Below are 23,297 nucleotides of genomic sequence, written 5' to 3'. Positions count from 1 at the left end.
AACAGCTCATGCAGCTCAATATCAAAAAAACAAGCAACCCAATCCAAAAATGGGCAGAAGACCTAAATAGACATTTCTCCAGAGAAGATATACAGATTGCCAACAAACACATGAAGGGATGTTCAACATCACTAATCATTAGAGAAATGAAAATCAGAACTAAGATGAGGTATCACCTCACACCAGTCACAATGGCCATCATCAAAAAATCTAGAAACAATAAACGCTGGAGAGGGTGTGGAGAAAAGGGAACCCTCTTCCACTGTTGGTGGGAATGTAAATTGATACAGCCACTATGGAGAACAGTATGGAGGTTCCTTATAAATCTAAAAATAGAACTACCATACGACTCAGCAATCCCACTACTGGGCATATACCCTCAGAAAACCATAACTGAAAAAGAGTCATGTACCACATTGTTCATTGAAGTTCTATTTACAATAGCCAGGACATGGAAGTCACCTAAGTGTCCATCGACAGATGAATGGGTAAAGAAGATGTTGCACATATATACAATGGAATATTACTCAGCCATAAAAAGAAATGAAATTGAGTTATTCGTAATGAGGTGGATGGACCTAGAGTCTGTCATACAGAGTGAAGTAAGTTAGAAAGAGAAAAACAAATACCATATGCTAACACATATATATGGAATCTAAAAGAAAAAAAATGGTTCTGAAGAACCTCGGGGCAAGACAGGAATAAAGATGCAGACGTAGAGAATGGGCTTGAGGACATGGGGAGGCAGAAGGTAAGCTGGGATGAAATGAGAGAGTGGCATGGACATATATACACTACCAAATGTAAAATAGATAGCTAGTGGGAAGCAGGCACATAGCACAGGGAGATCAGTCGGTGCTTTGTTACCACGTAGAGGGGTGGAATTGGGAGGGTGGGAAGCAGACGCGAGAGGGAGGAGATATGGGGATATATGTATATGTATAGCTGATTCACTGTGTTATAATGCAGAAACTAACATGCCATTGTAAAGCAATTATACTCCAATAAAGATGTTAAAGAAAAAAAAGAGACCTGCCAAAAAAAAAAAAACGTTAATGTGATCATATGTGGCTCATGCTTGAATAATATTTACAAATCTTAATTTAAACAAAAACTGTGATACTACAGTATTGAGAGATGAGGAGATAAGAGTGTGTAGGGGTAGGGAGAGAAGGAATGTTCACACACTTGGGAGTGGTGTTATAAAAGAGCTTTATCACTGCCTTCTTTCAGAAAGTGAAAAATCAAGAAATTGCAGTATATTTTGACATATGGAGTAAATAACAGAAGTATCTAAAATACTTGAAAGAATTTTCCTTTGAAGAAAAGAATTGAGATAAAAGGAGGGGTTGGGGACTACAGGGTTTTGGTTAAAAACTTAGAATGTGGCAAACTGTTACTGCTCACCAATACCTGTATGTTTCTCTATATTTCTGAGGCTCCCTTGCAGTTAGAGGGGAACTTGGCTTAAATTCTGGCCAATGAAATGTAGGCAAAGTGACATACGCCATTTTTAGGGCTGACCTCTAAAATTTTTGTGTGATTCACCGTGCTTTCTTTCTTGACAGGTAAGCTGTGGCTCCAAGTTGTAGGAGACAGCACAACCACTAAAAATAGAAAGAAACCTACATTCTTAAGTTTAACATTTCATCTGACTAGTAATAGCCACAATGAATTTCTTGTGAGAAATAAAAATTTATTGTATGAAACCACTGAAATTTTGGGGTTTTCTGTGACAGCAGTAAATTCAGTGTGTTGGTTTTTAAAAAAACCGTCACAAATTCCTTGACAATCTTTTGAGAAGTGGCATCTACGTCCCCTCACCTAAAATCTAGACATGACTTGAAACTCACTTATAATAAAAAGAATGTGAGAGAAGTAATGCTGTGTTACTTTTGGGGACTAGGTTAGAAAAGAACATGTAGTTTCTGCCTTGTTCATTGCAACATTTGACTTTGGAGCACTGGTCCTAGGCTAAGAAGTCTGGTTACCCTACTGCCATACTGTGGGGAAGCCCAGGCCACATGGGGAGGCTACACACAGGAGCTCTGCTAGCATTCAGTCTTCACAGCTGAGTTATCAGAAAAAAGCTGTCCCTCTATGTTCTACTGAACACAAAATTCATGAACATAATAAAATGGTTGTTTTAAGCCACCATATTTTGGAGTAATTTATCACATAGCAATAGTAACCTAATACTCACTCCGATTAATTAACAGAATCATTTGCTTTTTAATCTGTGTGCTTGAACTAAATTAGTTTAAAAAGATAAAGGTGGGGGCTTCCCTGGTGGCGCAGTGATTGAGAATCTGCCTGCCAATGCAGGAGACACAGGTTCGAGCCCTGGTCTGGGAAGATCCCACATGCCGCGGAGCAACTAGAGCCCGTGCGCCACAACTACTGAGCCTGCGCATCTGGAGCCTGTGCTCTGCAATAAGAGAGGCCGCGATAGTGAGAGGCCTGCGCACTGCAAGGAAGAGTGGCCCCCTTTTGCTGCAACTAGAGAAAGCCCTCGCACAGAAACGAAGACCCAACATAGCCAAAAATAAATTCATTAATTCATTAATTTAAAAAAAAAAGGAAAAAAAAGATTAAGGTGTGAATTATTATTATTATTATTATTATTTTGCAGTACGCGGGCCTCTCACTGTTGTGGCCTCCCCCATTGCGGAGCACAGGCTCTGGACGCGCAGGCCCAGCAGCCACGGCTCACGGGCCCAGCCGCTCCACGGCATGTGGGATCCTCCCGGACCGGGGCACGAACCCATGTCCCCTGCATCGGCAGGCGGACCCCCAATCACTGCGCCACCAGGGAAGCCCAAGGTGTGAATTATTTATTATTGGCTTGGGGACTTTGCTATTGCTACTTTTCTTTCCCCCAAAGCAGTGGCTTTCAAACTTTAAGAGAAACACACAATGAGAAATCCATTTTATAAACGTGACCTAATGCACACATACATACATAATTTAAAACTCCATAAAGCAAAACGTAACTTTACCAAGTGCCATGCACTGATATTTTCACACTAGACCATTTCATTTTTTAAAAAGTGTAGTTGTGACTAAATAGATTTCCTTGCTTACAAATGGGACCTCCACCAATGGATGGACCACACCATCCCTTTGAATAACACTGCCCTAAACCATAATCATTCTTCAAGGCTTTACTCAAGATGAGCCAATAAAACTTCATTGACCACTCTGAGCTCTTTTGAAATTCCTATAATTTATTAGTTATATTGTATTTTCTGTACTACCCACGCTTAACTTGATATGTAAGGTCCTCTAGGGTAAGGTTCTGTCTTTTATCTCTCACTTGCTAAATTCAGAGTATTCAGTAAATCCATTGCTCAATATCCGGTCACTGTGTTTCTAAATCTCACAATTGTCAACATGCATTCCTTTTGTTTGGATTTTCTTTGAGGTGGGGCAAGGAAAAATGGTTTAATAATCCATCCACATATTACACTTAATTTCAAACTGGAAAAGCGCACAAAGCAGTCCCAACTCTACACGAGTGTGTAGTATTAAAGCAAACCAAATTATCAAAATATAATTTTTCTAACAGCTTTCATTACTATGCAGCACACGAAATACTTCTCTTGACATAGCCTTAAAAAAAGTAATAGAACAAAGTTCTCACGAGTAAAATATTTTGGGAATTGGTAAATGGGGAAGTGTTCTGTAGGAACTGCATTTTTCACAACTCACTGCAACTGCACCTTGACAGTTTGTTTCGAGAACCGCGTCCCACTTTAGTGGTCCGGGTCAGTCTCACGGAGCGGGGTCCTGGTCTTCCATCCCGTCTCTCCGGAAAAGGGCGACACCACCGACCACTGGAGACGATGAGGCGGGACTTTCCGTCTAACCCCGTACCGCGGTCCTCCCAGCCCGTTACCTTTGCCAGAGGGGCCCGCGCTAAGCCAGGCCCTAGCAACGGCCTTAGCAACGGCTGGGCTCCTCCCTCCGGTGTCGCCCGGAAAGCGCTCCGCCGTGCCCGGCGGGACAAGGGCCGGGCGCGCGCAGCGGTCCTGGGCGGAGCGGAAGACGCGTGGAGCCGTGCGAGGACCCGCGGGTTGTGCAGGTGTGATTCCCACCGAGATCCCTCGTTTGGGTCTCCGCGCCTCTGTGGGGACCAGCCGTCTGGCCGGAGCCCGGCAGCTGCGGGAGTGGACGCTCCTTGGCCGGGCCCTGCCGGAGGTCGTGCCGGGTGTCGCTTTGTGAGCGGGGACCTGGTTTCTGCGCGGGCGCTTGCATTAAGATCTTGCGGGCCCTCTGGGAAAAGGGTGTCCAAATTTTCCCTTAAAAAAATTTGTTTTCAGTGCATTCCACCCCAAGATAAGTCTGTCCAGGCAAAGTTAGTCCCCTAGGAACCCTATTCTTTATTTTTTAGTGTTTGGAGTGGTTTTGGGGCATTGGTTATCAGGGAAGGAGAAACTTAGTACAGACATAGTGTGCCATGCAATGTATTTAAAATATTAAGGTTATGATTACATAATAAGCAAAGAGGCTGTTCCTTATGTCTGAATTATTTGGGGGGAATGTAGGATAAGTCAGGAAGTATATTAACATTGCAAGCTGCCAATTCCACGAAGTTGTATGATAAAATCGCTGCTTGACTCAAAACCACAATATTTTAAGAATTACTTCTGTCGGAACCCCAATGTACCATGAAAAACTAAGGCAAAACGGTCTGTCTACCACATGTTGGGTGGTGTGTGTGGAGGGTGCTGTTAACCTGTATGAAAAAGTTGGTACCTTGGGTTTTTAAACATGGATGTTGGACCTGTACATATGTGACCAGGTTCTTTAAAATAGGGGAGAAAAAATTGAAGTAGGTTTTATCTAGTACTGAATTGGTCCAAAGTACAGAATAGGGGAGCTTTATATAATGTTCCATTGGGAAGTGAGTCAACTTGTAGCTAGGAGCCTTTTCCATTTTTATATTAGAAAAAAAAAAAAAATCTGCCAGGCTGCTAATTCTGCCATGCTGCAGATGGCCCATAAAGGTTTGTCAGATACTTCAGTAGCAGGTGCATAGTGGATACTTCTTTTTCAGAATGGTTTTGATTTAGTTAACAAGTATTTGTTGAATTCCTCATGCTGCCCTAAGACACAGGAATAGGACAGATCCGTAAAGAATTCTGCTGTTGGAGAGGTGACTGCTAGGAGGGATAGTTTCACTAAAAGGTAACTCCAAATTAAAGTACATTTTTCCAGTTAAGTATGTGAAACTAGTAATAAGTGCATGAAAGTAAAGAGGTGTAAGAGATTGCCATGGGCCATCTAGAATCCTGACTTTGAGACTAAAAATAGAGGATTATGTGCAAGGTAGAATTGATTCAACTTGATTGAGTAATTAAGTTGGGGGGTAAAGACGGTAGAAGGAGAAAAAATTAATTTGTTTTCAACCCAGGTTGCAGAATGATGGGTGAACCATCAAGGTAAAAATATTTGTTAATTTCTTAGGAATAAAGTTTTTTTATGTTTTCTCAGTAACCCCCACCACTTCACTTGTATTTCCCACACATATTTATGTTAACAAGTATGTTTTGAAAGTTTTGAATCATCATGTTTGCAACAAATGATTTGTACATATTAGAGACAGGCTGTTGATTAGGTCAAGAGAGATATCCTGGTCGTATGGTTTTAGAGACCTTTGGAGGGAGCCACCCCTAACTTGGAACTGCCCGCCTCTTCTGTGTAGCCACCTCAGCCATAGGTGAGAGTGTGTAGGCGGGGCAAGGCGGGGAGCCATCGGCATTTCCCTTTCACTGTCTGAAGGTATTTGTGTTGTCTGATTTTTGTAGAGGAAGGACATTTTATATAAGGCTTTGCTGATACTCATTTAGTTATATGGATGGAAGTCCAGGTGAAATATAGAGGGATTTTTTTTTTTTTTTTTTTTTTTTTTTTTTTTTTTTGCGGTACGCGGGCCTCTCACTGTTGTGGCCTCTCCCGCTGCAGAGCACAGGCTCCGGACCGGCAGGCTCAGCGGCCATGGCTCACGGGCCCAGCCGCTCCGCGGCATGTGGGATCCTCCCGGACCGGGGCACGAACCCGTGTCCCCTGCATCGGCAGGCGGACTCTCAACGACTGTGCCACCAGGGAAGCCCAGGGGGATATTTCTGAGGCATCTCAGGAGGAGTGCACTTTGGGGCTCTAGAAAAACTCACCAGCAGTATTTCATTGAATGTCAGGCAACCACATTGACTTTCACGACACCCTTGGGGACTGCATACTTCCCCAGTAGGCCTGGTATGGCAGCACATGCAAACCCCTACATAGCTACTGGAATATCCAGAGAAATGGAGTCAGGTTGAATTAGACCACTCCAATTTCTTTTTTAGGTTGAGCCCATGACCTGGATAACTCAAGACTTAGCCTAAAAATGTTTTTAAGAACCTCAGACAACACCAGAACAAACCCAAACCAAGAGGATTTAGGTACCAATTAACTTCCTATGTGTGGTGATGAGACCTCTGTTGGCTTGTGAGAGTTGACCTTTTTTTGGCCAACAAAGGATTTGTAGCTCCGATTTCTGGAGACTAATAGGATCTCTTCCCAGTCTTTTAAGGCTGCTCCTGTCCTTAGAATGAATTTTTGATCTTAGGCAAAATTTCTTTACCCAGATTTGTAGATGGACTCTAGAAATCTGCAAACCACCTGAAATTGCATGCAAAATTTTGTGTCTGTAAGTACATTTTCCTAGAGATAAGGTCGAAGACTGTCATGCAATGTTAAAAGGATCTGAGCCTCAAGAAAAGGTGGCAGCTTAATGTCCTGCACTTTCTCAGTCATTGAGGGCATACTGACAAAGATAAAAGCCATTTTTAGTAGATGATTTGGAGTGGAGGTCAGATAATGTTTTCCATTTGTGAGGCAAGAAGAAGGGGTTGGATCATCATTTTCAAATATCACTTTCTCTGAGCAACCCAAAATGTAAACCTGTACCTAATCAGTACACGTCAAAAATACTTATTGTATTTTGGCTTTCCCCTTGGGTAAGTTTGGCAAGTATATTTTACTTTTCCTTCAATGACTAGCATCTTTTTTTCTTTGTACTTCTTTATTTGGGTCTCAAGCTCCCTGGGATTTACAATCTATAAAAAGCTCCTGATGACTAATTAAATTAGTATCACTAACTTCTTGTTAGTAAATTATGTTGTATATTATGTTCCACTGGACTCTGTTCACTTTCTATTTGGGAGAGCACAGAAAGTTTTCTGTTGTAGTCACAGCGTTTCTTCTGTCAGTGTTTGTACTCAAAGTGCCTGGAGTCTCATAGTTAAACACCACAATGCCATAAGGCTTTAGAATATGAGAATCATTTTACAGCTTTGGAATGCATATCAAATCAAAAGGGCCCCAGTCTCTTTTCTCCCTCGAAGTATATTGTGCTTACAAAATATTTGAATAACAGTTTTGGCAACCATCATCCTTTTTTGAAGGAAATATTTAAGTGGGAAAATTACTATTTTACCTCTAGAACTGAAGAATCTGAATGGTATATATTTTTGAAAACCAGTGTGAATTCTTAGAGTGGGTGAACATTGATGTTACTCTGTAAAATTCTAACATTTATGAGATTACACTTTAATCTTTATATATATGCATATATCTTTATATATAGTCATGTATTTCACCTTTCGGGATATTTTACAAGTTATAATCGGTAATGAATGCCTCTCATTTTAATGGATGTTTAGTTATATTTTTATGTGTTTTAATTTATGTTGGAGAAGACTACATCTTTTAGAACATAACCAACTAAATTTTACTGATTTCACTGGAACCTTGGATTTTCATTAGCGTTCAGACTGAGATCTGATATCACGTAATATTAATTGAAAGTCAGAGCTTATAGGGTTGAATACTCTCCTGGTTGATACTAACACTAAAACATTACATTCCTAATATTAAACAAAATTACTGTTTCTGGAACAAAAATAGTCACTGAAAAATAGATCGTTCATACCTAAACTTTATATTTGAAATAATTTTTCTAGGCAAGAGCCTTCCTATTTTTATGGAGGGAATAGCTTAAAAGGGTAATTTATTGTTTTGAATTTATTGCTTTTTAATTTTGTATTTTAAAGTATGCTAATTTAGTGGTTTAAAAAACTTATTAACGTTTGTTAATAAATACTAAAAACAGCACACAGTTGTGAATTAAATTGAGTAATTTTTTTGGTAGAAACAGTGAGTAAAATGTTTTCTGTTTTTTATTTTGCCTCCCACTTTTTTTTTCAGTGCATCTATGATATGTGTTTTAGAAATAAAAGTTAAACTTTGGTTTGAATGAAAAATGTCTCTCAATACACCTATATTTCTCAAAGAAAGGGAAGAAGATAATTCAAAATTTGTGGAAATACAACAGTCACAAACTACATCCATAGCTTCAGAATATCCTCTTCAAAACTTATGCTTAGCATCTCAAGAAGTTCTTCAAAAAGCTCAGCAAAATGGAAGATCAAAATGTCTCAAGTGTGGTGGTTCAAGAATGTTCTACTGCTATACATGTTACGTCCCAGTTGAGAATGTACCTATTGAACAGATACCACGTGTGAAGGTTGGTGAGAAATTTAATTGTTTGGAAGTAGGAAAATAGATTTTAAAAACATGTCTCATATATACCTACTCTAATATAACTGATAAGCTTGATAATTGATATTATTATGAAAATGAATTTTATTAATAGAAAGTTTAATCCTGTAGATTGGTAAACCTATATTTTTTTTCCTCGTCTCTAGAAAAAAAGGCACACATTGCCAAAACACTTGCATCTGAGATGAATGCTCTTGTTTTTAATGAAATCAGTTACTTTTTAAAATTAATGATTATAATTCATTTACTACATAGAATAAAACGTGGTATAAATTTGAATACTACAAGAGACAAGTTTACAGACTACATGAAGGAGCCTCAAAAACTACTTCAAGGGCCTTGGACTGCCCTTTGAGAAAACATATCCTGAAGGAACTAGGGTTGATTTTTGCTTAGGCAAAATCATGAGTTTAGCCCCATCCTGTACGTGGAGATGGAGCACATGTCAGTGACCAAAACTAAACAAAACTAAAATTGAAAGTCTAAGACCTACTCATTGGGCTGTGTTACAATTGTTGTGATTTAAAGCCAGATTTAAAAAATTGATTTGAATTGATTGCTTACCTTATACTTGTTGCTTACCAAGACTATTTTTGAGTAGATAAAAGGTCTGTAGACCATCATGTCTATGTAATCAAAAAATTTATTATGTGTATGTTAACTTGCCTAACAGTGACCCAAACTTTAGGAGTAAATCAAATAGTGTATGAAATTTGACTGCTGCCTGTTAGGACTTTAAAGAGACCAAATCTACACATGGACTCATTAGAACTTGCCAGTAAGAAAATAAGTTGTAACTATATTTAAAGATATTTAATGTGGTGATTTTAAGGTTCATTTAAATTTTCAAGTAAGAAAAATACTTTAACACTCATATTTTGTTACTTGAATTGTAGTTTAGCCTACATGGCACCTTGGCAAGTCCATGGCCTGCTTAGGGGTCTCAGATCACTCTTATAGGCTATTGGAAAGTTTACTGGCCAAGAATAAGTAAGAATGGAATCCAATCAGCTTCACAGTTACCTCAGAAAAACTGAGAGCCTGAGGACAATAATTCTTTTTAAGTTGCCATTATCTTATAAGAATATTACATTTTGAAATATAGTTTTGGAGGTATACACAGAATCATTTCATCTTCTATTTATGCCATAGCCACATATAGAAAATATCCCATTAAAAGTTTTATCTTAAGATATATTTTATTCAAAAGGATTGAAGATCAGAATAATAAAAGTTAATAATATATTGGCAGAGCTAATGTTTTCATAGGAATTTAATAATTGAGGATTATTTTTCAAATCAGTGGTCTAATGTCCACTATTTAATCAAAATGACTCAAAACACTATGCCAAGAGTTTGATCAACTCTAAATGGCCTACTGGACGGTGCAGAGTTTTCTGAAGTATTTTATTTTAATTGCCAGAAATAAAATTTTATATGTTAATATAAATACTAAAATACTATTACTATTAGTAGTAATAAAAACTCTACAAAATTTTCTTTCTAATTTCTACTTTATTTTTATTTTTACAAATTGTTTAGCATTTGCTTTTAGATAGCCTGCTTGGGAAGGGAAGATGACTACATAATGAGTAAGTACCTCCCAAGCTATAAATTTTAGTCTAGGGATTAAATTCATAAATATGTATCTTTTTAATGCAGAGTATATTTTTTTTAATGTCGTGACAAATGCATAAGCAAAGGTAAAAGGTGCTCTTGGTTTTTTTTAAAAAAAGGAGAAAAAAAATCATAAGATAAAAGAAAGTTTCGGCTCTATTAGAGTCCTAGAATTGAAAAGACTGTCTTTGGGAAAGTTGATAATCACATGGAAAAAGGCTTAGGTTTTTCTGCTAATGGCATTTTGATAAATTTGGGCAGAAAGATTTGTGGTAAATCTCTTATAGGAAACATAGATGTTAGAGAACAGATTGATCTTTAAACGTTTGAAAACAACATTTCTACTTGAACTCAGTCTGGTCAACTCTAGTGGTATTACTCTGCACCCTGTCATCATTTAAGATGTATCTTCCCTTAAAATGTGTGAACTAGAGCACAAACATATATTTACCTATTTTCATGATATGACCCGTGTCTGGGCTTTTGTTTTATCGTATAATTCTCAGGCTTACTCAGGGGGAACTAAATATACCTGGACTGGCACCCAGGAATACTTCTTGAGCACAAATTTGGTATAATTGTTTTATACTTGTAGATGTTAGTCCATAATAGCTAGGTTCATAATTTGTAAAATACATTAATAACATTCAGTCCTGCATTTTTATTTTTTTTTTTTTGCGGTACGCAGTCCTCTCACTGCTGTGGCCTCTCCCGTTGCGGAGCACAGGCTCCGGACGCGCAGGCTCAGCGGCCATGGCTCACGGGCCTAGCCGCTCCGCGGCATGTGGGATCCTCCCGGACCGGGCACGAACCCGTGTCCCCTGAATCGGCAGGCGGACTCTCAACCACTGCGCCACCAGGGAAGCCCCCAGTCCTGCATTTTTGATTTAAATGATATCCTTCAGAGATAGCCAGCTGATAAGAAATGTTGGTGATTACCTTTGGAATTTTCAGCTCTACTCATCAGCCGTATTAGAAAGTCAATTTCATTAGTATTAGAATACTTTGTCATGACCTGCTTTCTTTTTCTTCTTTCCTCTTTCCTACCTTACCTGGGCTAAGATAATGCTGCGCTGGTACTGAGAGACCCTGGGGAAAGGGAATGTAGTATCAGCTGGGACTGAGCTTCATGAGGAACGTCTGATGTAGAGTTCAGCCAGAGGTAGACTGATGTAAAATCGTTTGTGAACTGCCTACTTAAATGGCAAATTTTCTATAGCTAGAAGTTGGTTTGATGATTTGAAGCAATTGGCTCCAACATATAAATGATCACTAGGCCTAAGTGGGAGGGTAGGAGACATGGGGTTTGAAACCCTAGATTGAAAACTATTTGGGATATTTATGGCCCTTCTAGGGTATATACTGTCCTCTTTCCATATAATCATCCTGAAAGATAAAGTATGTACGGTTGGGATCATCTAGTAGCATACAGCAACTGCCCCTTTAAAAAATAGTTCTGGAGTTAATGATACACACAGCATGGATGAATCTCACAATAATTATTCTAAGTGAAAGAAACCAGATGAAAAGAGTACATACTTTATGATTTCATTTATACAAAATTCTAGAAAATACAAAATAACCTATAGTGGTAGCAGAATAACAGTTGTCTAAGGACTGTGGGTGGTAGTTGATGGGGAAAAGGGGAAGGAGGGAGGCACAGGAAGACTTTTGGGGGTGATGGATTTGTTCATTATCTTCATTGTGGTGATGAGTGCAAAGGTGTAACATGTTAAAACTCATTAGATTGTACACTTTAAATATGTTTAGTTTATTGTATCAATTTTATCTCTTTAATAAAGCTGTTTTAAAAAACAAGAAAAATAGTTTTGTAACTATTTTGTAACCAGGGTAAAATAGCTATGTGCCTCAGGGTAAATGCCTAGATTCTTGCCTTTTAGTATGGGATGGGAGCTGGAAGAGTGCTTCTCATAACAAATAAGTCATTTGAACTCTACAGCGAAGAATCCATCTCAGAGAGTTTCATATATATAATGGGGGAGATATGACTTGTCTTTTATTTTCATAATCATGGCTGAATGCAGGACTTGTACAAACATTATACAGAAAACTAAACCAAACAAGTCAGTGAAATAATAGAAAAATCTAACTCAAGAAATTTGCAGATAATATTATTTTTGCATAGAGACAGGACATAGTTCATAGTAATTAAATAATGAAACCTTAAGGAAAATAGGCAAAATGATTTTGAAGAGAGTTATTTCTTATATAAAGAGTGTACCTCCTAGAACCATTCTGTTACTGTTTTTTCCAGTTAATAATTAATTTCACTTGTGCTGTTAATTATGCTGAGAATCATGATGTTAAAATAAAAGATAATACCTTTGACCTCAGATGATGTTTAAGGAACAAAATTTTAGCTTGAGTTTTAGATCTAAAGCTTTTGTCCAAACTTATGTTTCTTTTTAATATATTGTAAAATTAATAGACCTAAAAGTTTATAGGAATTATAAAAAATGTTCTTGGCACAGATATTGAAATGCAAAGAATATGACTCAGTGCCAATGTGATTTAAATGAAAGTGACATTGGAACATTGCTATAAGAGAAGATTATATGTTAAATGAATTGAAAATAGTTGTTCTAGTACATGATTAACAATATTGAGGAATAAATTTGTGTTTCCTTTATGACTGTTACCATTCTTAGTATTTGTTCTAGAAAAGTATGACTTTTCAATCCATAAGTGTATTTATAGGATCTTAGTGTGAGCTTGCTATTTAAGCTTTAAAGACCATTTTTGTTAACGTAAAAATTAGAATTTTTATATTTGTTTTGTTCATTTGTCTTTTTTCTTTAAATTTTAGCTTCCATTGAAGATTGACATCATTAAACATCCAAATGAAACAGATGGCAAAAGCACTGCTATACATGCAAAACTCTTAGCACCTGAATTTGTGAATATTTATACATATCCTTGTATTCCAGAATATGAAGAAAAGGACCATGAAGTAGGCAGCTTATTTTTTTTTTTACAACTTTTCACATTGAATCAAAAAATGAATTTTAAACCCCATTGCCTTTCTGAACTTACTTGAACATAATTTAATATTTTGTTTAGTGATCTAGGGTTAAATCTTATATAGCACTAAACAACGCACAGTTTACTTCATCATTGTCTTTTCAAAGATCAAATGATCCTAGGTGTTGAGCTTTTTTAAGTCTGTCTTTCTACTTTTTATTGTTTGTCTGCATTATTTCTTCAGGTTTTTACTCTTTGCCAGTACTACTAGGCCTGCTTTTACTTTTCTCCCGTCTCCATTCTCCTGCCTATACTACACATAGATAGTCTAATTTGATACAAACTGAGAAACCGGATTACAAATGTTGTTGGAATTTCTCCAGAAGATGAAGGGACAGACTAAGGTAGAAGGATTTTTAGAAATTCTCTCTAAATTAAGAGCATTAGTACGTGGCCTTTGTAATATTTCTTTTGGCTACTCAGAGGCCTTTCTTGCTCATTTCTAGATTCTTAAGTGGTTTTCACATAGTTGAAATGGTCACGTTAGTGACAACTGGTCTTGTTGAAAAGTGATGTTGCAATAGATCTCAAGAAACTAGGGCTTGAATACTTCTGAAAGAAGCACATAAACCCTGTTAAGTCTCTTGGGGGAACATTTGTTGGTATGGTTAATTTAGAAGCAAAATTAAAAATATATTCATTTGTTCAAGGAAGAACTTGGTAAGTTTTTCCTTTCCTATCAATATATTTATATTTTTTGGTTGAGTTTATAGAAAGTTGTGTTTGTAAATAATATATGAGTTTCGGATCTAGGAATATATTTGTATTTCCTTCTCTGGTCAGCTAGGTTATCATCTATGTCAATTAAATAAAACACAGTGCTAGGTAATATAAAAAGATGTGACATGCTTATAGTCCAAGAAAACTGAAAAGCCCTGGACTTTGCTTATTGGGTATGGGGGAAATGTAGGCATGCATCGTGAATGTCTGAAAAACTTTTATAATATCGAAGTTTATAAATTCAAGATTTTAAAGTTTATTTTAATATTTATTATTTCATATTAAAAATGATACATATTCATTCAAGAAAACTTGGGAAATAGAGAAACGTATGGAGGATAACATCTGTGATTCTATCAACATTTGTTCATTTAACAGATATTTACTGGGTGCCTGCTTTGTGGCAGGAGTTTTTATACTTTGGATATATAGTACAGTATATAAGGTCTCAGTGAAAACATGCTGAAAGAAAGGAGGTGCCATAATTTACTGAATTATTCCTTGAAAGTTAGATTTCTTTAGTTTTAGTTTTTCACTGTAATAAATATACTTTAACAAATATTCTGGGTATTGTGAGTATGTGTGTGTTTAGAATTATTTTATTAAGATAAATTCCCATATGTGAAAATATTTGACCAAAGGGTATGAACATTTCAAGACTCTTGACTTAAATTGCCAAATTGCTTTCAAAAAGAGTTATACTATTTAAACCTGATGTCAGTAATGGCTGTAAAGGCCTATTACACCATTTCCTCACCAGCATTGGCTGTATCATTTGTTTTATCGTTGCTTATTATATAGGTGAAAATGGTATTTACTTATTGAGCACTTTTCAATGGTTCTTTTACAAAGTACCCCATACTTTGCCTTTTATCTTATGAAATATTATAGAGTTTAGTTTTTTGATTTAAGGTACAATTAACTGAGCTTCTCTCAATAGGTGAATAACTTATTTTGAAGTACAGAAATAATTCTAGGTAGTATATTATGATTATAAATTACTAGGGAAGAGCCAAAAACTTTACCATATATATTAAAGAGGCACATATAATAGAAACTAATGCTTGTTTCTCAGATATTCAATGTATTTTTTCCTCTTAAAGTTTTAAGTCCGAATTTATTAATTTTGAAGATCATAATAGCACACTACTAACTTAAGCTTCTTTGCTTTAGGTTGCACTTGTTTTTCCTGGACCTAAGTCTGTTTCAGTAAAAGAAATTTCTTTTCATCTCCAAGAAAAGATTCAAAATAATGTTGGAGGCAAAAATGATGACCTTGACAAGCCATTCATTAAACGCAAGAAAACTGAAGAACAGGATTTGAATGACAGCAAGCGCAAAGACACAACACTGAAAAAAATTGTATTCATAGATAGCACCTGGAACCAAACAAACAAAATATTCACTGATGAGAGACTGCAAGGTAAGAAAAAAAAGTTGCATGTTTTTGACTGTTCCATCCCCCAACTTTCATTTCAAAGAACTTCAAACCTACAGATGTATTGCAAGAAGAGTTGCATTGAATACACATACATTTTGCCACATTTGCTTTATTTTTCCTCCTCTATTATATGTATGTTTGTGTACTTAGATATCATATGTTTTTGGTTGAACCATTTGAAAGTAAGTTGAAGGCTTTGCAATACATCACCCTTAAATACCTAAGTGTACAACTTTTAAGAATAATTGCATAATCACTATACCGTTATCACTAAGAAAATTAACAAAAGTTCTGTGATATCTAATATGCAGTCCATATTCATATTTCCCTAATTAACGCCAAAATATCTGTTGTAGCTCTTTTCCTCTGATGCAGCATGTAAACTCAAATTGCATTTGGTTATTATGTCTCTTTAGTCTCTTTTAATGTAGAACAGTCCCGTTTTTGTTTTTCATGACTTAGACTTGTGTGAAGAGGATAGATCAATTGTCTGAATGTTTCAATATTAGATTCAGTTTAAATATTTTTGCAAGGATACTTCAGATAAGGATAAATACAGGGTTGTCCATGACAATTCCAGTTTATGTCTATTGTTTTGATATAATTATTAATAGCATCCCCTTTCACTCTCGGAAATGAAGCTGTTTGGCTGATTAATTATATGGTTACCCTATTCATAGCTCAGGTTGTATACATCAGATCAGGAGGATATAATGTAAGTTGTTCCATTACTGCTGATAACTTTAATTCCTTGATTAAAGTGGTGATTGCCAAATTTCTCCATTATAAAGGTTATTTTCTTCATTGAAATTAGTAGTAGTCTGTGGGGTGATGCTTTAAGACGGTGAACTATTTCCCAACTGCTTTTTACTGAGTGGTTTTAGTATTTATTGATGACTGTTGCCTAAATCAGTAATTACATTAAGGATTACAAAATGATGAAATTTTAATATTATTATTTCTTCTACATTTGTTAGCTGGCATTCTTATGTAAAGAAGAGCTTTTCTTTTTTCCCTCTCTTCTTTTTTTCTCTCTGTCTCCCAACCCCTTTTTGAGATCACTGTGGTCTTATGGATTTCCTTTTAATTCAGTGTATTATAATGTATCATGATTGTACTTCTTGATGCCCAAATTGTCTAAAATTTTGCTATTGGGAGCCCTTCAAGTCCTTCGTGGCATGGCCTCATTATTCTTTCTGTTACAACAGGATGTCCCAAGTTCACTTGTACTTTTTTCCTGCCCCAGACCTAGAATTAATTACTTGAAGGAGCTGTGGTTCTTTTAGTGGGGAATGGTATTAGAAACCAAGATCTGGTAAATTTATTACTGCTTGGATGTCATTGCTTCACTGGACAGAGCCAAAAGAAATAAATAGATATATATTATGAGTTCACATGGATAGTTCCAATTCAGATTTAACATTACTTTCTTTTGTTTTATGTTTGTATCTTTTTCTCTTAGAGTGAAAAGCTTAGTGTCTAATAATAATGGTTTAAAAAAGTTGCTTTACTTGCCCAATAACACAACTAGTAATATGAAGAACGTTACTTGTCTTGTTCCCTTGCACCTTACTCAGTTCTTCGGTCTTTCTCAGTAGTTTCTCTAAAAACTTTAGGTTTATTTCTAGCTCTTTGATGGCTTTATTTGTGTACCATGTATGTTTAGAAAGCAAAAGAGCTACCCAGTTGGTATTAGGCAGTTTCCAAAACAGTTTCAAACTGGGAGAGCTTCTCCCAGGCAATTGTTAAAAATATCCATCCTCTAGAAAAGAAAGTTTATGACACTTTTTGGAATCCTGTGATAATTAGTCCCAAGCTAAAGTGAGCGACAATGTTAGATTTACCTAACTTAATTTATATAGTTTATACCTCTTGAAAACAGCATACATGTTAGAAAGATTGCTTTGTCGTTCTAATTCTGTGTGCTTGGGTGTATGTGTGTGTGACAGATAGGCAGAGATATAGAGACAAAGAAATGTGTGTGTGTGTGTGTGTGTGTGTATGAGAGAGAGATAGAAACAGAGAAAGATGACCAAGCATAAGATTTGCAGCGTTGTTGCTAATGTTTAATAGATGAAACCCTAAAGTCCCGCTCTTTGGAGTACTGCCTGCCACGTTACCTTGGATGGGTACAGCAGCAAGTTACTCCTCAGTTTGAAGATTTTCCTGAGCCTTTTCTTTAAATTACTTTATATGGTAATTGAAAAGGTCAAGTGAAGAACATAAGTGATAACACTTGAAAAAACTGTAAAAGGAACTATTGAGGTACAATTCAAATATGTTTTCAGCCGTTGTGCTTAAGGCTTCAAATCACATTTGTACAAAAAATTTCTATTTCTCAGATCACATAGAAAGTATCATATATTTAAATTCTGTGCTACATCAGAATTTTAAAAGGGATTTCTTAAATCCTTCAAAATCATGTAGTAAATGGATTTCTAGAGTCAGTCTTTTCTGCGTGCCCTATTTCACCCCCTGCCTCTTCTGGCTCCTCATTGCACCACAGGAAATATTTAGGGCTTGGCATATTTATAATCTCTACATATGTGAAATACCAGTTTCCAGATAAGCCAAGTTACTTCCACAAGAAACAGCCCTTTTTTGTTATAAATCATTGCCATTAGGTTTTAAAACGTTTTATCATTTGATAGGATTAAGCTGAACAAACCAACTCTAAACCTCAGTTTAAACCCTCAAATGTAGTGTATTGGAATGTTTGTTTCTGTTATCTTATTATGAATGTTGAGATTAAGAATCCCCTTAACAATGTAACATGCTGTTTTGCCAGACTTTACAGACAGAGAGTTGTGGATGTTTTACTGCTGTCAAAATAAAACATTTGAAGTTTGAGTGCCTAATTTAATCATAAAATGTAAGCCCTAAAGTGAAAAATGGCATAACATCCTTGAAGATCCACCATAGAAAGGCTTGGGGGAATGCAGTGGGGAAGGATGGTTTCTTTTTGTTGGAGAAGGAGTCAAAATTGTTAAAACTAGCATTCATCACTTCAATAAGTGGTGCTGGGGAAACTGGAGAGCTACATGTAAAAGAATGAAATTAGAACATCCTCTAACACCGTATACAAAAATAAACTCAAAATGGATTAAAGACTTAAATGTAAGACCAGATACTTTAATAAAGGAAAACATAGGCAGAACACTCTTTGACATAAATCAGAGCAATATTTTTTTGGATCCATCTCCTAAAGCAAAGGAAATAAAAGCAAAAATAAATAAATGGGACCTAATTAAACTTATAAGGTTTTGTACAACAGAGGAAACCATCAACAAAATGAAAAGACAACCTACTAAATAGAAAATATTTGCAAACGATATGACTGATAAGGGAGTGATATCCAACATATATAAACAGCTCATCGCATCAAAAGCAAATAATCTGATTAAAAAATGGACAGAAGAACTGAATAGACATTTTTCCAAAGGGAATACAGATGGCCAACAGACACATGAAGTGATACTAATCATTAGGGAAATACAAATCAAAACCACAATGAGATATCACCTCACACCTGTCAGAATGGCTATCATCAAAAAGAACACAAGTAACAAATGTTGGTGAGGATGTGGAGAAAAGGGAACCCTTGTGCACTGCTAGTGGGAATGTAAATTGGTGCAGCCACTATGGAAAACAGTGGAGGTTTCTCAAAAAACTAAAAATTGAACTACCATATAATCCAGCAATTCCACTCCTGGATATATATTTTTTAAAAACTAAAAACACTAATTGAAAGACATATGCACCCCAGAGTTCATAGCAGCATTATTTACAATTGTCAAGATATGGAAGCAACCCAAGTGTCCATCAACAGATGAATGGATAAAGAATATGTGGCATGTATGTATATATATATACACATAAACACACACAAACATACACACAGAATAGAATACTACTCAGCCATAAAAAAGAATGAAATTTTGCTATTTGCAGTGACATGGATGGACTTGGAGGGCATTATGCTAAGGGAAATAAGGCAGACAGGGAAAGACAAATACTGTATTATATCACTTATATGGGGAATCTAAAAAATACAACAAACTAGTGAATATAACCAAAGAGAAGCAGACTCACAGAGGGGACAAACCGATGGTTACCAGCAGGGAGAAGGAAGTGGGGGAGGGGCAATAGAGGGGTAGGGGAGTAAGAGATACAAACTATTAAGTATAAAATAAGCTACAAGGATATATTGTAAAACAGAGGGAATATAGCCAATATTTTATAATAACTATAAATGGAGTATAACCTTTAAAAATTGTGAATCACAATATTGGACACTTGTAACATATAATATCGTATGGCATACTTCAATTAAAAAAAGATTTGCTCTTTGTAGATTAAATTATTATTTAGTTTTGCTTTTTTTGACCTGTATGTGGTTTTCAGGACTCACATTGTAAACTTACTATTTTGTTTCTAAATTTGTAGCTATAGTTTATTCATTTTCACTGCTGTGTAATATCTGATTGTGTGAATATACTACAGTTTACTCAGTCTCCTGTTGGTGACACAACTGAATTATTTCTAGTTTCTGCTGTTACACACAGTGCTACTATGAACATTCTTGCACATGTGCAAGCTTCCTCTAGGAAACGTACCTAGAAGTGGAATTGCTCTGTTGTTACGTATAAGAATGTTTAGTTTTCCAAGACAATGCCACCTGTTTTCCAAAGTGTGGGTATACAAATTTATACTCCCATAATTAATGTGTAAGAGTTCCCATTGATCATAATCCCTTCTACCATTGTCTTGCCAAATGTTTGATTTTTGCCAATAGAGTGGGTATAAAGTGGCATCTCATTGTATTGATAATTTGCCTTTCTCTAATTACTAATTGGATTGAGCATCATTTTGTTTGCTTATTTGGCCATACACATGTCCTGTTCTATGAACTATCTATGTCCATCTTTCCAGTGTTTCGTTTCTCTTTTCTTATTGATTTGTATAAATTCTTTATATATTCTAGAATATAGATAATAATGTTTGAAATATCTTCTTGCAGTTTGTGGCTCCTCTTTTAAATTTCTTTTTCTTTTGAGGAACTGAAATTCTTAGTGTAGAATTTATCAATCTTTCATGTTTACCACTTTTGTGTCTTTTAAGAATCCTCTCTACCCCAAGATATTTCTAATAATTTGCTGATAGATGTAAAAAATATTTTCTGTGTATGTCAGATGTGTTTCTTCCTTTTCAGTTCTTGTGCATCTAATTAATTTATTATTTTCGTATTACTGTGTTAACTAAGACCTCCAGTGCAGTATTGAATGGAAGCCTTGTGGAGGTCATCCCTGTTGTATTTCAGTCTGATAATCATTGTCTTTTAAATGGCAGGTTTAGTCAGTTTGTATTTGCTGTGAGTATTGGTTTATTTGGACCTATTTCTATCATCTTAGTTTTATTTTTATTTATCTTGCTCTTTACTATTTTTTTCTTTTCCTGGCTTTTCTTTGATTGATTGAGTTTTTACTTTTCATATTCCATTTTTTAATATTCCTATTTTGGTTCTTTTAAGGAATTGTACTATGCACATGTAACTTAAAAAAATTAAAAGTCAAACAATATTTTTACCTCTCCTTTTGAACACTGTAAGGCCTTAATACACTTAAGCTTGATTCATCCCCCTCCTAGTTATTGTTATTTTCTTCATTATTTTTTGTTCTGTCTTTTATTTTCAGGCCACAAATTAGATATTATTATTGTTTTTCTTTAATACTGGCATCATTTCTTTGGATTTGCATAGATGTTTACCATTTTCTTTGCTCACCATTCTTATAACTCAGACTGTTTTATCTGAAATACATCTAGAAATTCCTTCCATTGGATCTCCAGTTGGCATATGTTTATTGGCATATTTTTGTTTGTCTATTAATATTTTTCACTCTTGTTCTTGATATATAGTTCTGCTGGGTAGGTAATTTTAGGTTGCCAGTTATTTCCTCTTGGCACTTTGAAGATTTTATTCCAGAGTCTTCAATATTTTATTGTTCCTAATAAAAAGTCTCCTGTCATTTTGATTATCTTTCTTTTGTATATGATCTGTCTGTTCTCAATGGCTACTTTTAAAATATTCTCTTTAGTCTTGCTCTTTTGCAGTTACACTACTATAAGAAGGATCTCTGCACTGATTTCTTTGTATTTATCCTCCTTGAGATACATTATGTCATGTGTCTGTGACTTTGCATTTTTTAAAATAGTTTCTGAAACAGTCATAGGCATTATCTCTTTAAATGCTATCTCTCCTCCATTCTCTTTGCTGTCTCCCGCAGAACTCCTATTAGATATATATTTGATCCTTCATATCTCTTAATATCTTGGTATGTTTTTATATTATTTATTTCTTGTCATTCTCTGCCACATTTCTTAGGTAGCTGTTAGGTTAAAGTGAGGCGTGATAGTAGGAAATCATTGATGACTCAGGTTCCTAATCTGGGTCAGTGGGCCAATTTTGATATTACCTTCTTCACTTTTATTTCTCACTTTAAAATAAAATACGATTTTTAGAAAGTATTTGCAAACTAAATATAATGTGAGTCTGAATATTGGTCTAAGGTACGAAAAGTATTCTGGGTTTGTATGTTGACATCTGAGTTGTAAGAGATGAGAGTACTATTGTGTGATTTCATGAGTCATTTCCTCTTTAAATGTACAGGAGCAAGGCATTAGCTCACTGCGTTTATTGAGTCTCTGAAACACAGATGGAGTCTCTGAAACACAGATGTGACAGCTAATGAAATAGCTCTAGGTACTCTGTTCATGAACATATAGCCAAAAAGTGATAATCCAGAAGTAGTTTTAACAGTATTAAGGACCATTAACCTGCCTACCTGGTCTCAGTGAATTTCAGAACAATATTTTAAATGTCAGTTTATCAAGAAAATGAACCTCTTCTGAAAATTGGTGAATTTAGTCCTGTCACAGATTAAAGTCAAAAAAGACACTGGCAAGTAGAAGACAGAAAGAGATGAACATCTTAAATGTTAACTACTTTTAACCCATTTGCTACAGATCCAAGACTTATAGATAACTGTCATGGATAAGATTTCATCCTGTGTTTTATATTGCTTCCGTATATACCTTAATACATTTGAGAAAATATTCTATTTGGAATTGGGATTGAAGGAATTTAAAGAAAATCCTTAAAGTAATTAAGGGAAATTATTATTGTACCACACCCTGTGGTTAACAGGAAATATTTATACTTCTCTTATTTGTTTTTGGCAGGGTTGCTACAAGTTGAGTTGAAAACAAGAAAAACTTGCTTTTGGCGCCATCAAAAAGGAAAGCCAGATACCTTCCTTTCCACAATTGAAGCCATTTACTACTTTCTGGTAGATTATCATACTGATATTTTAAAAGAGAAATACAAAGGACAATATGATAATCTTTTATTTTTCTACTCTTTTATGCACCAGTTGGTAAAGAATGCCAAATGCCCTGGAGACAAGGAAACAAGAAAACTTACCCATTAGTTTTTAGGAAGTCACTTAATGTAATTTTATTTTGCTAAAATCAATAAAATTATAACTGTGCTTTGTTTATTCCTAGGAAATATTTCTATATAATATCTGTAAGACCACTTGAAAAAATAAGGTTTTATTTATTTTACTTCATATTTTTTTAAATGAAGTTATTTCTAAGGGAGTTTTCAGAGATAGTGTTGACCGAAAAATTCAGTTTGGCATATCTCAATTTTATTACCATATTTTAATATAATAATGTGTTGTATTTATATATATATAATTAGATATAATTAGATATTTGTTTAGAGATCTTCATATCTTTCCACCTATACTCACAGAGTCTCCTCAAGTAATTTGTTTAAGGTTAATGGCAAACATGGGCAGAACTAGAA

The 23,297-nt window shown here is 35.5% G+C and overlaps 2 protein-coding genes across 4 annotated transcripts in view; one reads left to right on the top strand and one right to left on the bottom strand.

Moving 5' to 3' along the window:
- Positions 1-3,900, bottom strand: part of FAM227B (family with sequence similarity 227 member B) — a gene marked incomplete at its 3' end in the record, with an annotated part of 241,992 nt that extends 238,092 nt beyond the window's left edge. Inside the window, 1 exon segment of the mRNA XM_082620108.1 lies at positions 3,723-3,900.
- An 87-nt stretch (positions 3,901-3,987) lies between these two features.
- DTWD1 (DTW domain containing 1) lies at positions 3,988-22,982 on the top strand. Of its 3 annotated transcripts, none has more exons than XM_082619075.1 (6): positions 3,988-4,084; positions 5,114-5,190; positions 8,254-8,572; positions 13,052-13,195; positions 15,160-15,409; positions 22,667-22,982. In XM_082619075.1, exons 3-6 carry the CDS (start codon positions 8,309-8,311, stop codon positions 22,912-22,914), a joined length of 906 nt encoding a protein of 301 aa, XP_082475201.1. In that variant the 5' UTR covers positions 3,988-4,084; positions 5,114-5,190; positions 8,254-8,308; the 3' UTR covers positions 22,915-22,982. The 3 variants fall into 3 exon arrangements, with proteins under 3 accessions (XP_082475201.1, XP_082475200.1, XP_082475202.1); XM_082619076.1 differs by lacking the exon at positions 3,988-4,084 and adding an exon at positions 4,183-4,220; XM_082619074.1 differs by lacking the exon at positions 5,114-5,190.
- Positions 22,983-23,297: the final 315 nt, after the last annotated feature.

Source organism: Mesoplodon mirus, assembly GCF_964341445.2.
Source record: "Mesoplodon mirus genome assembly, chromosome: 4".
Taxonomy (NCBI): domain Eukaryota; kingdom Metazoa; phylum Chordata; class Mammalia; order Artiodactyla; family Ziphiidae; genus Mesoplodon; species Mesoplodon mirus.
Note: the sequence above shows the minus strand (reverse complement) of the source record. Positions and strands in the feature narration are given on the sequence as shown.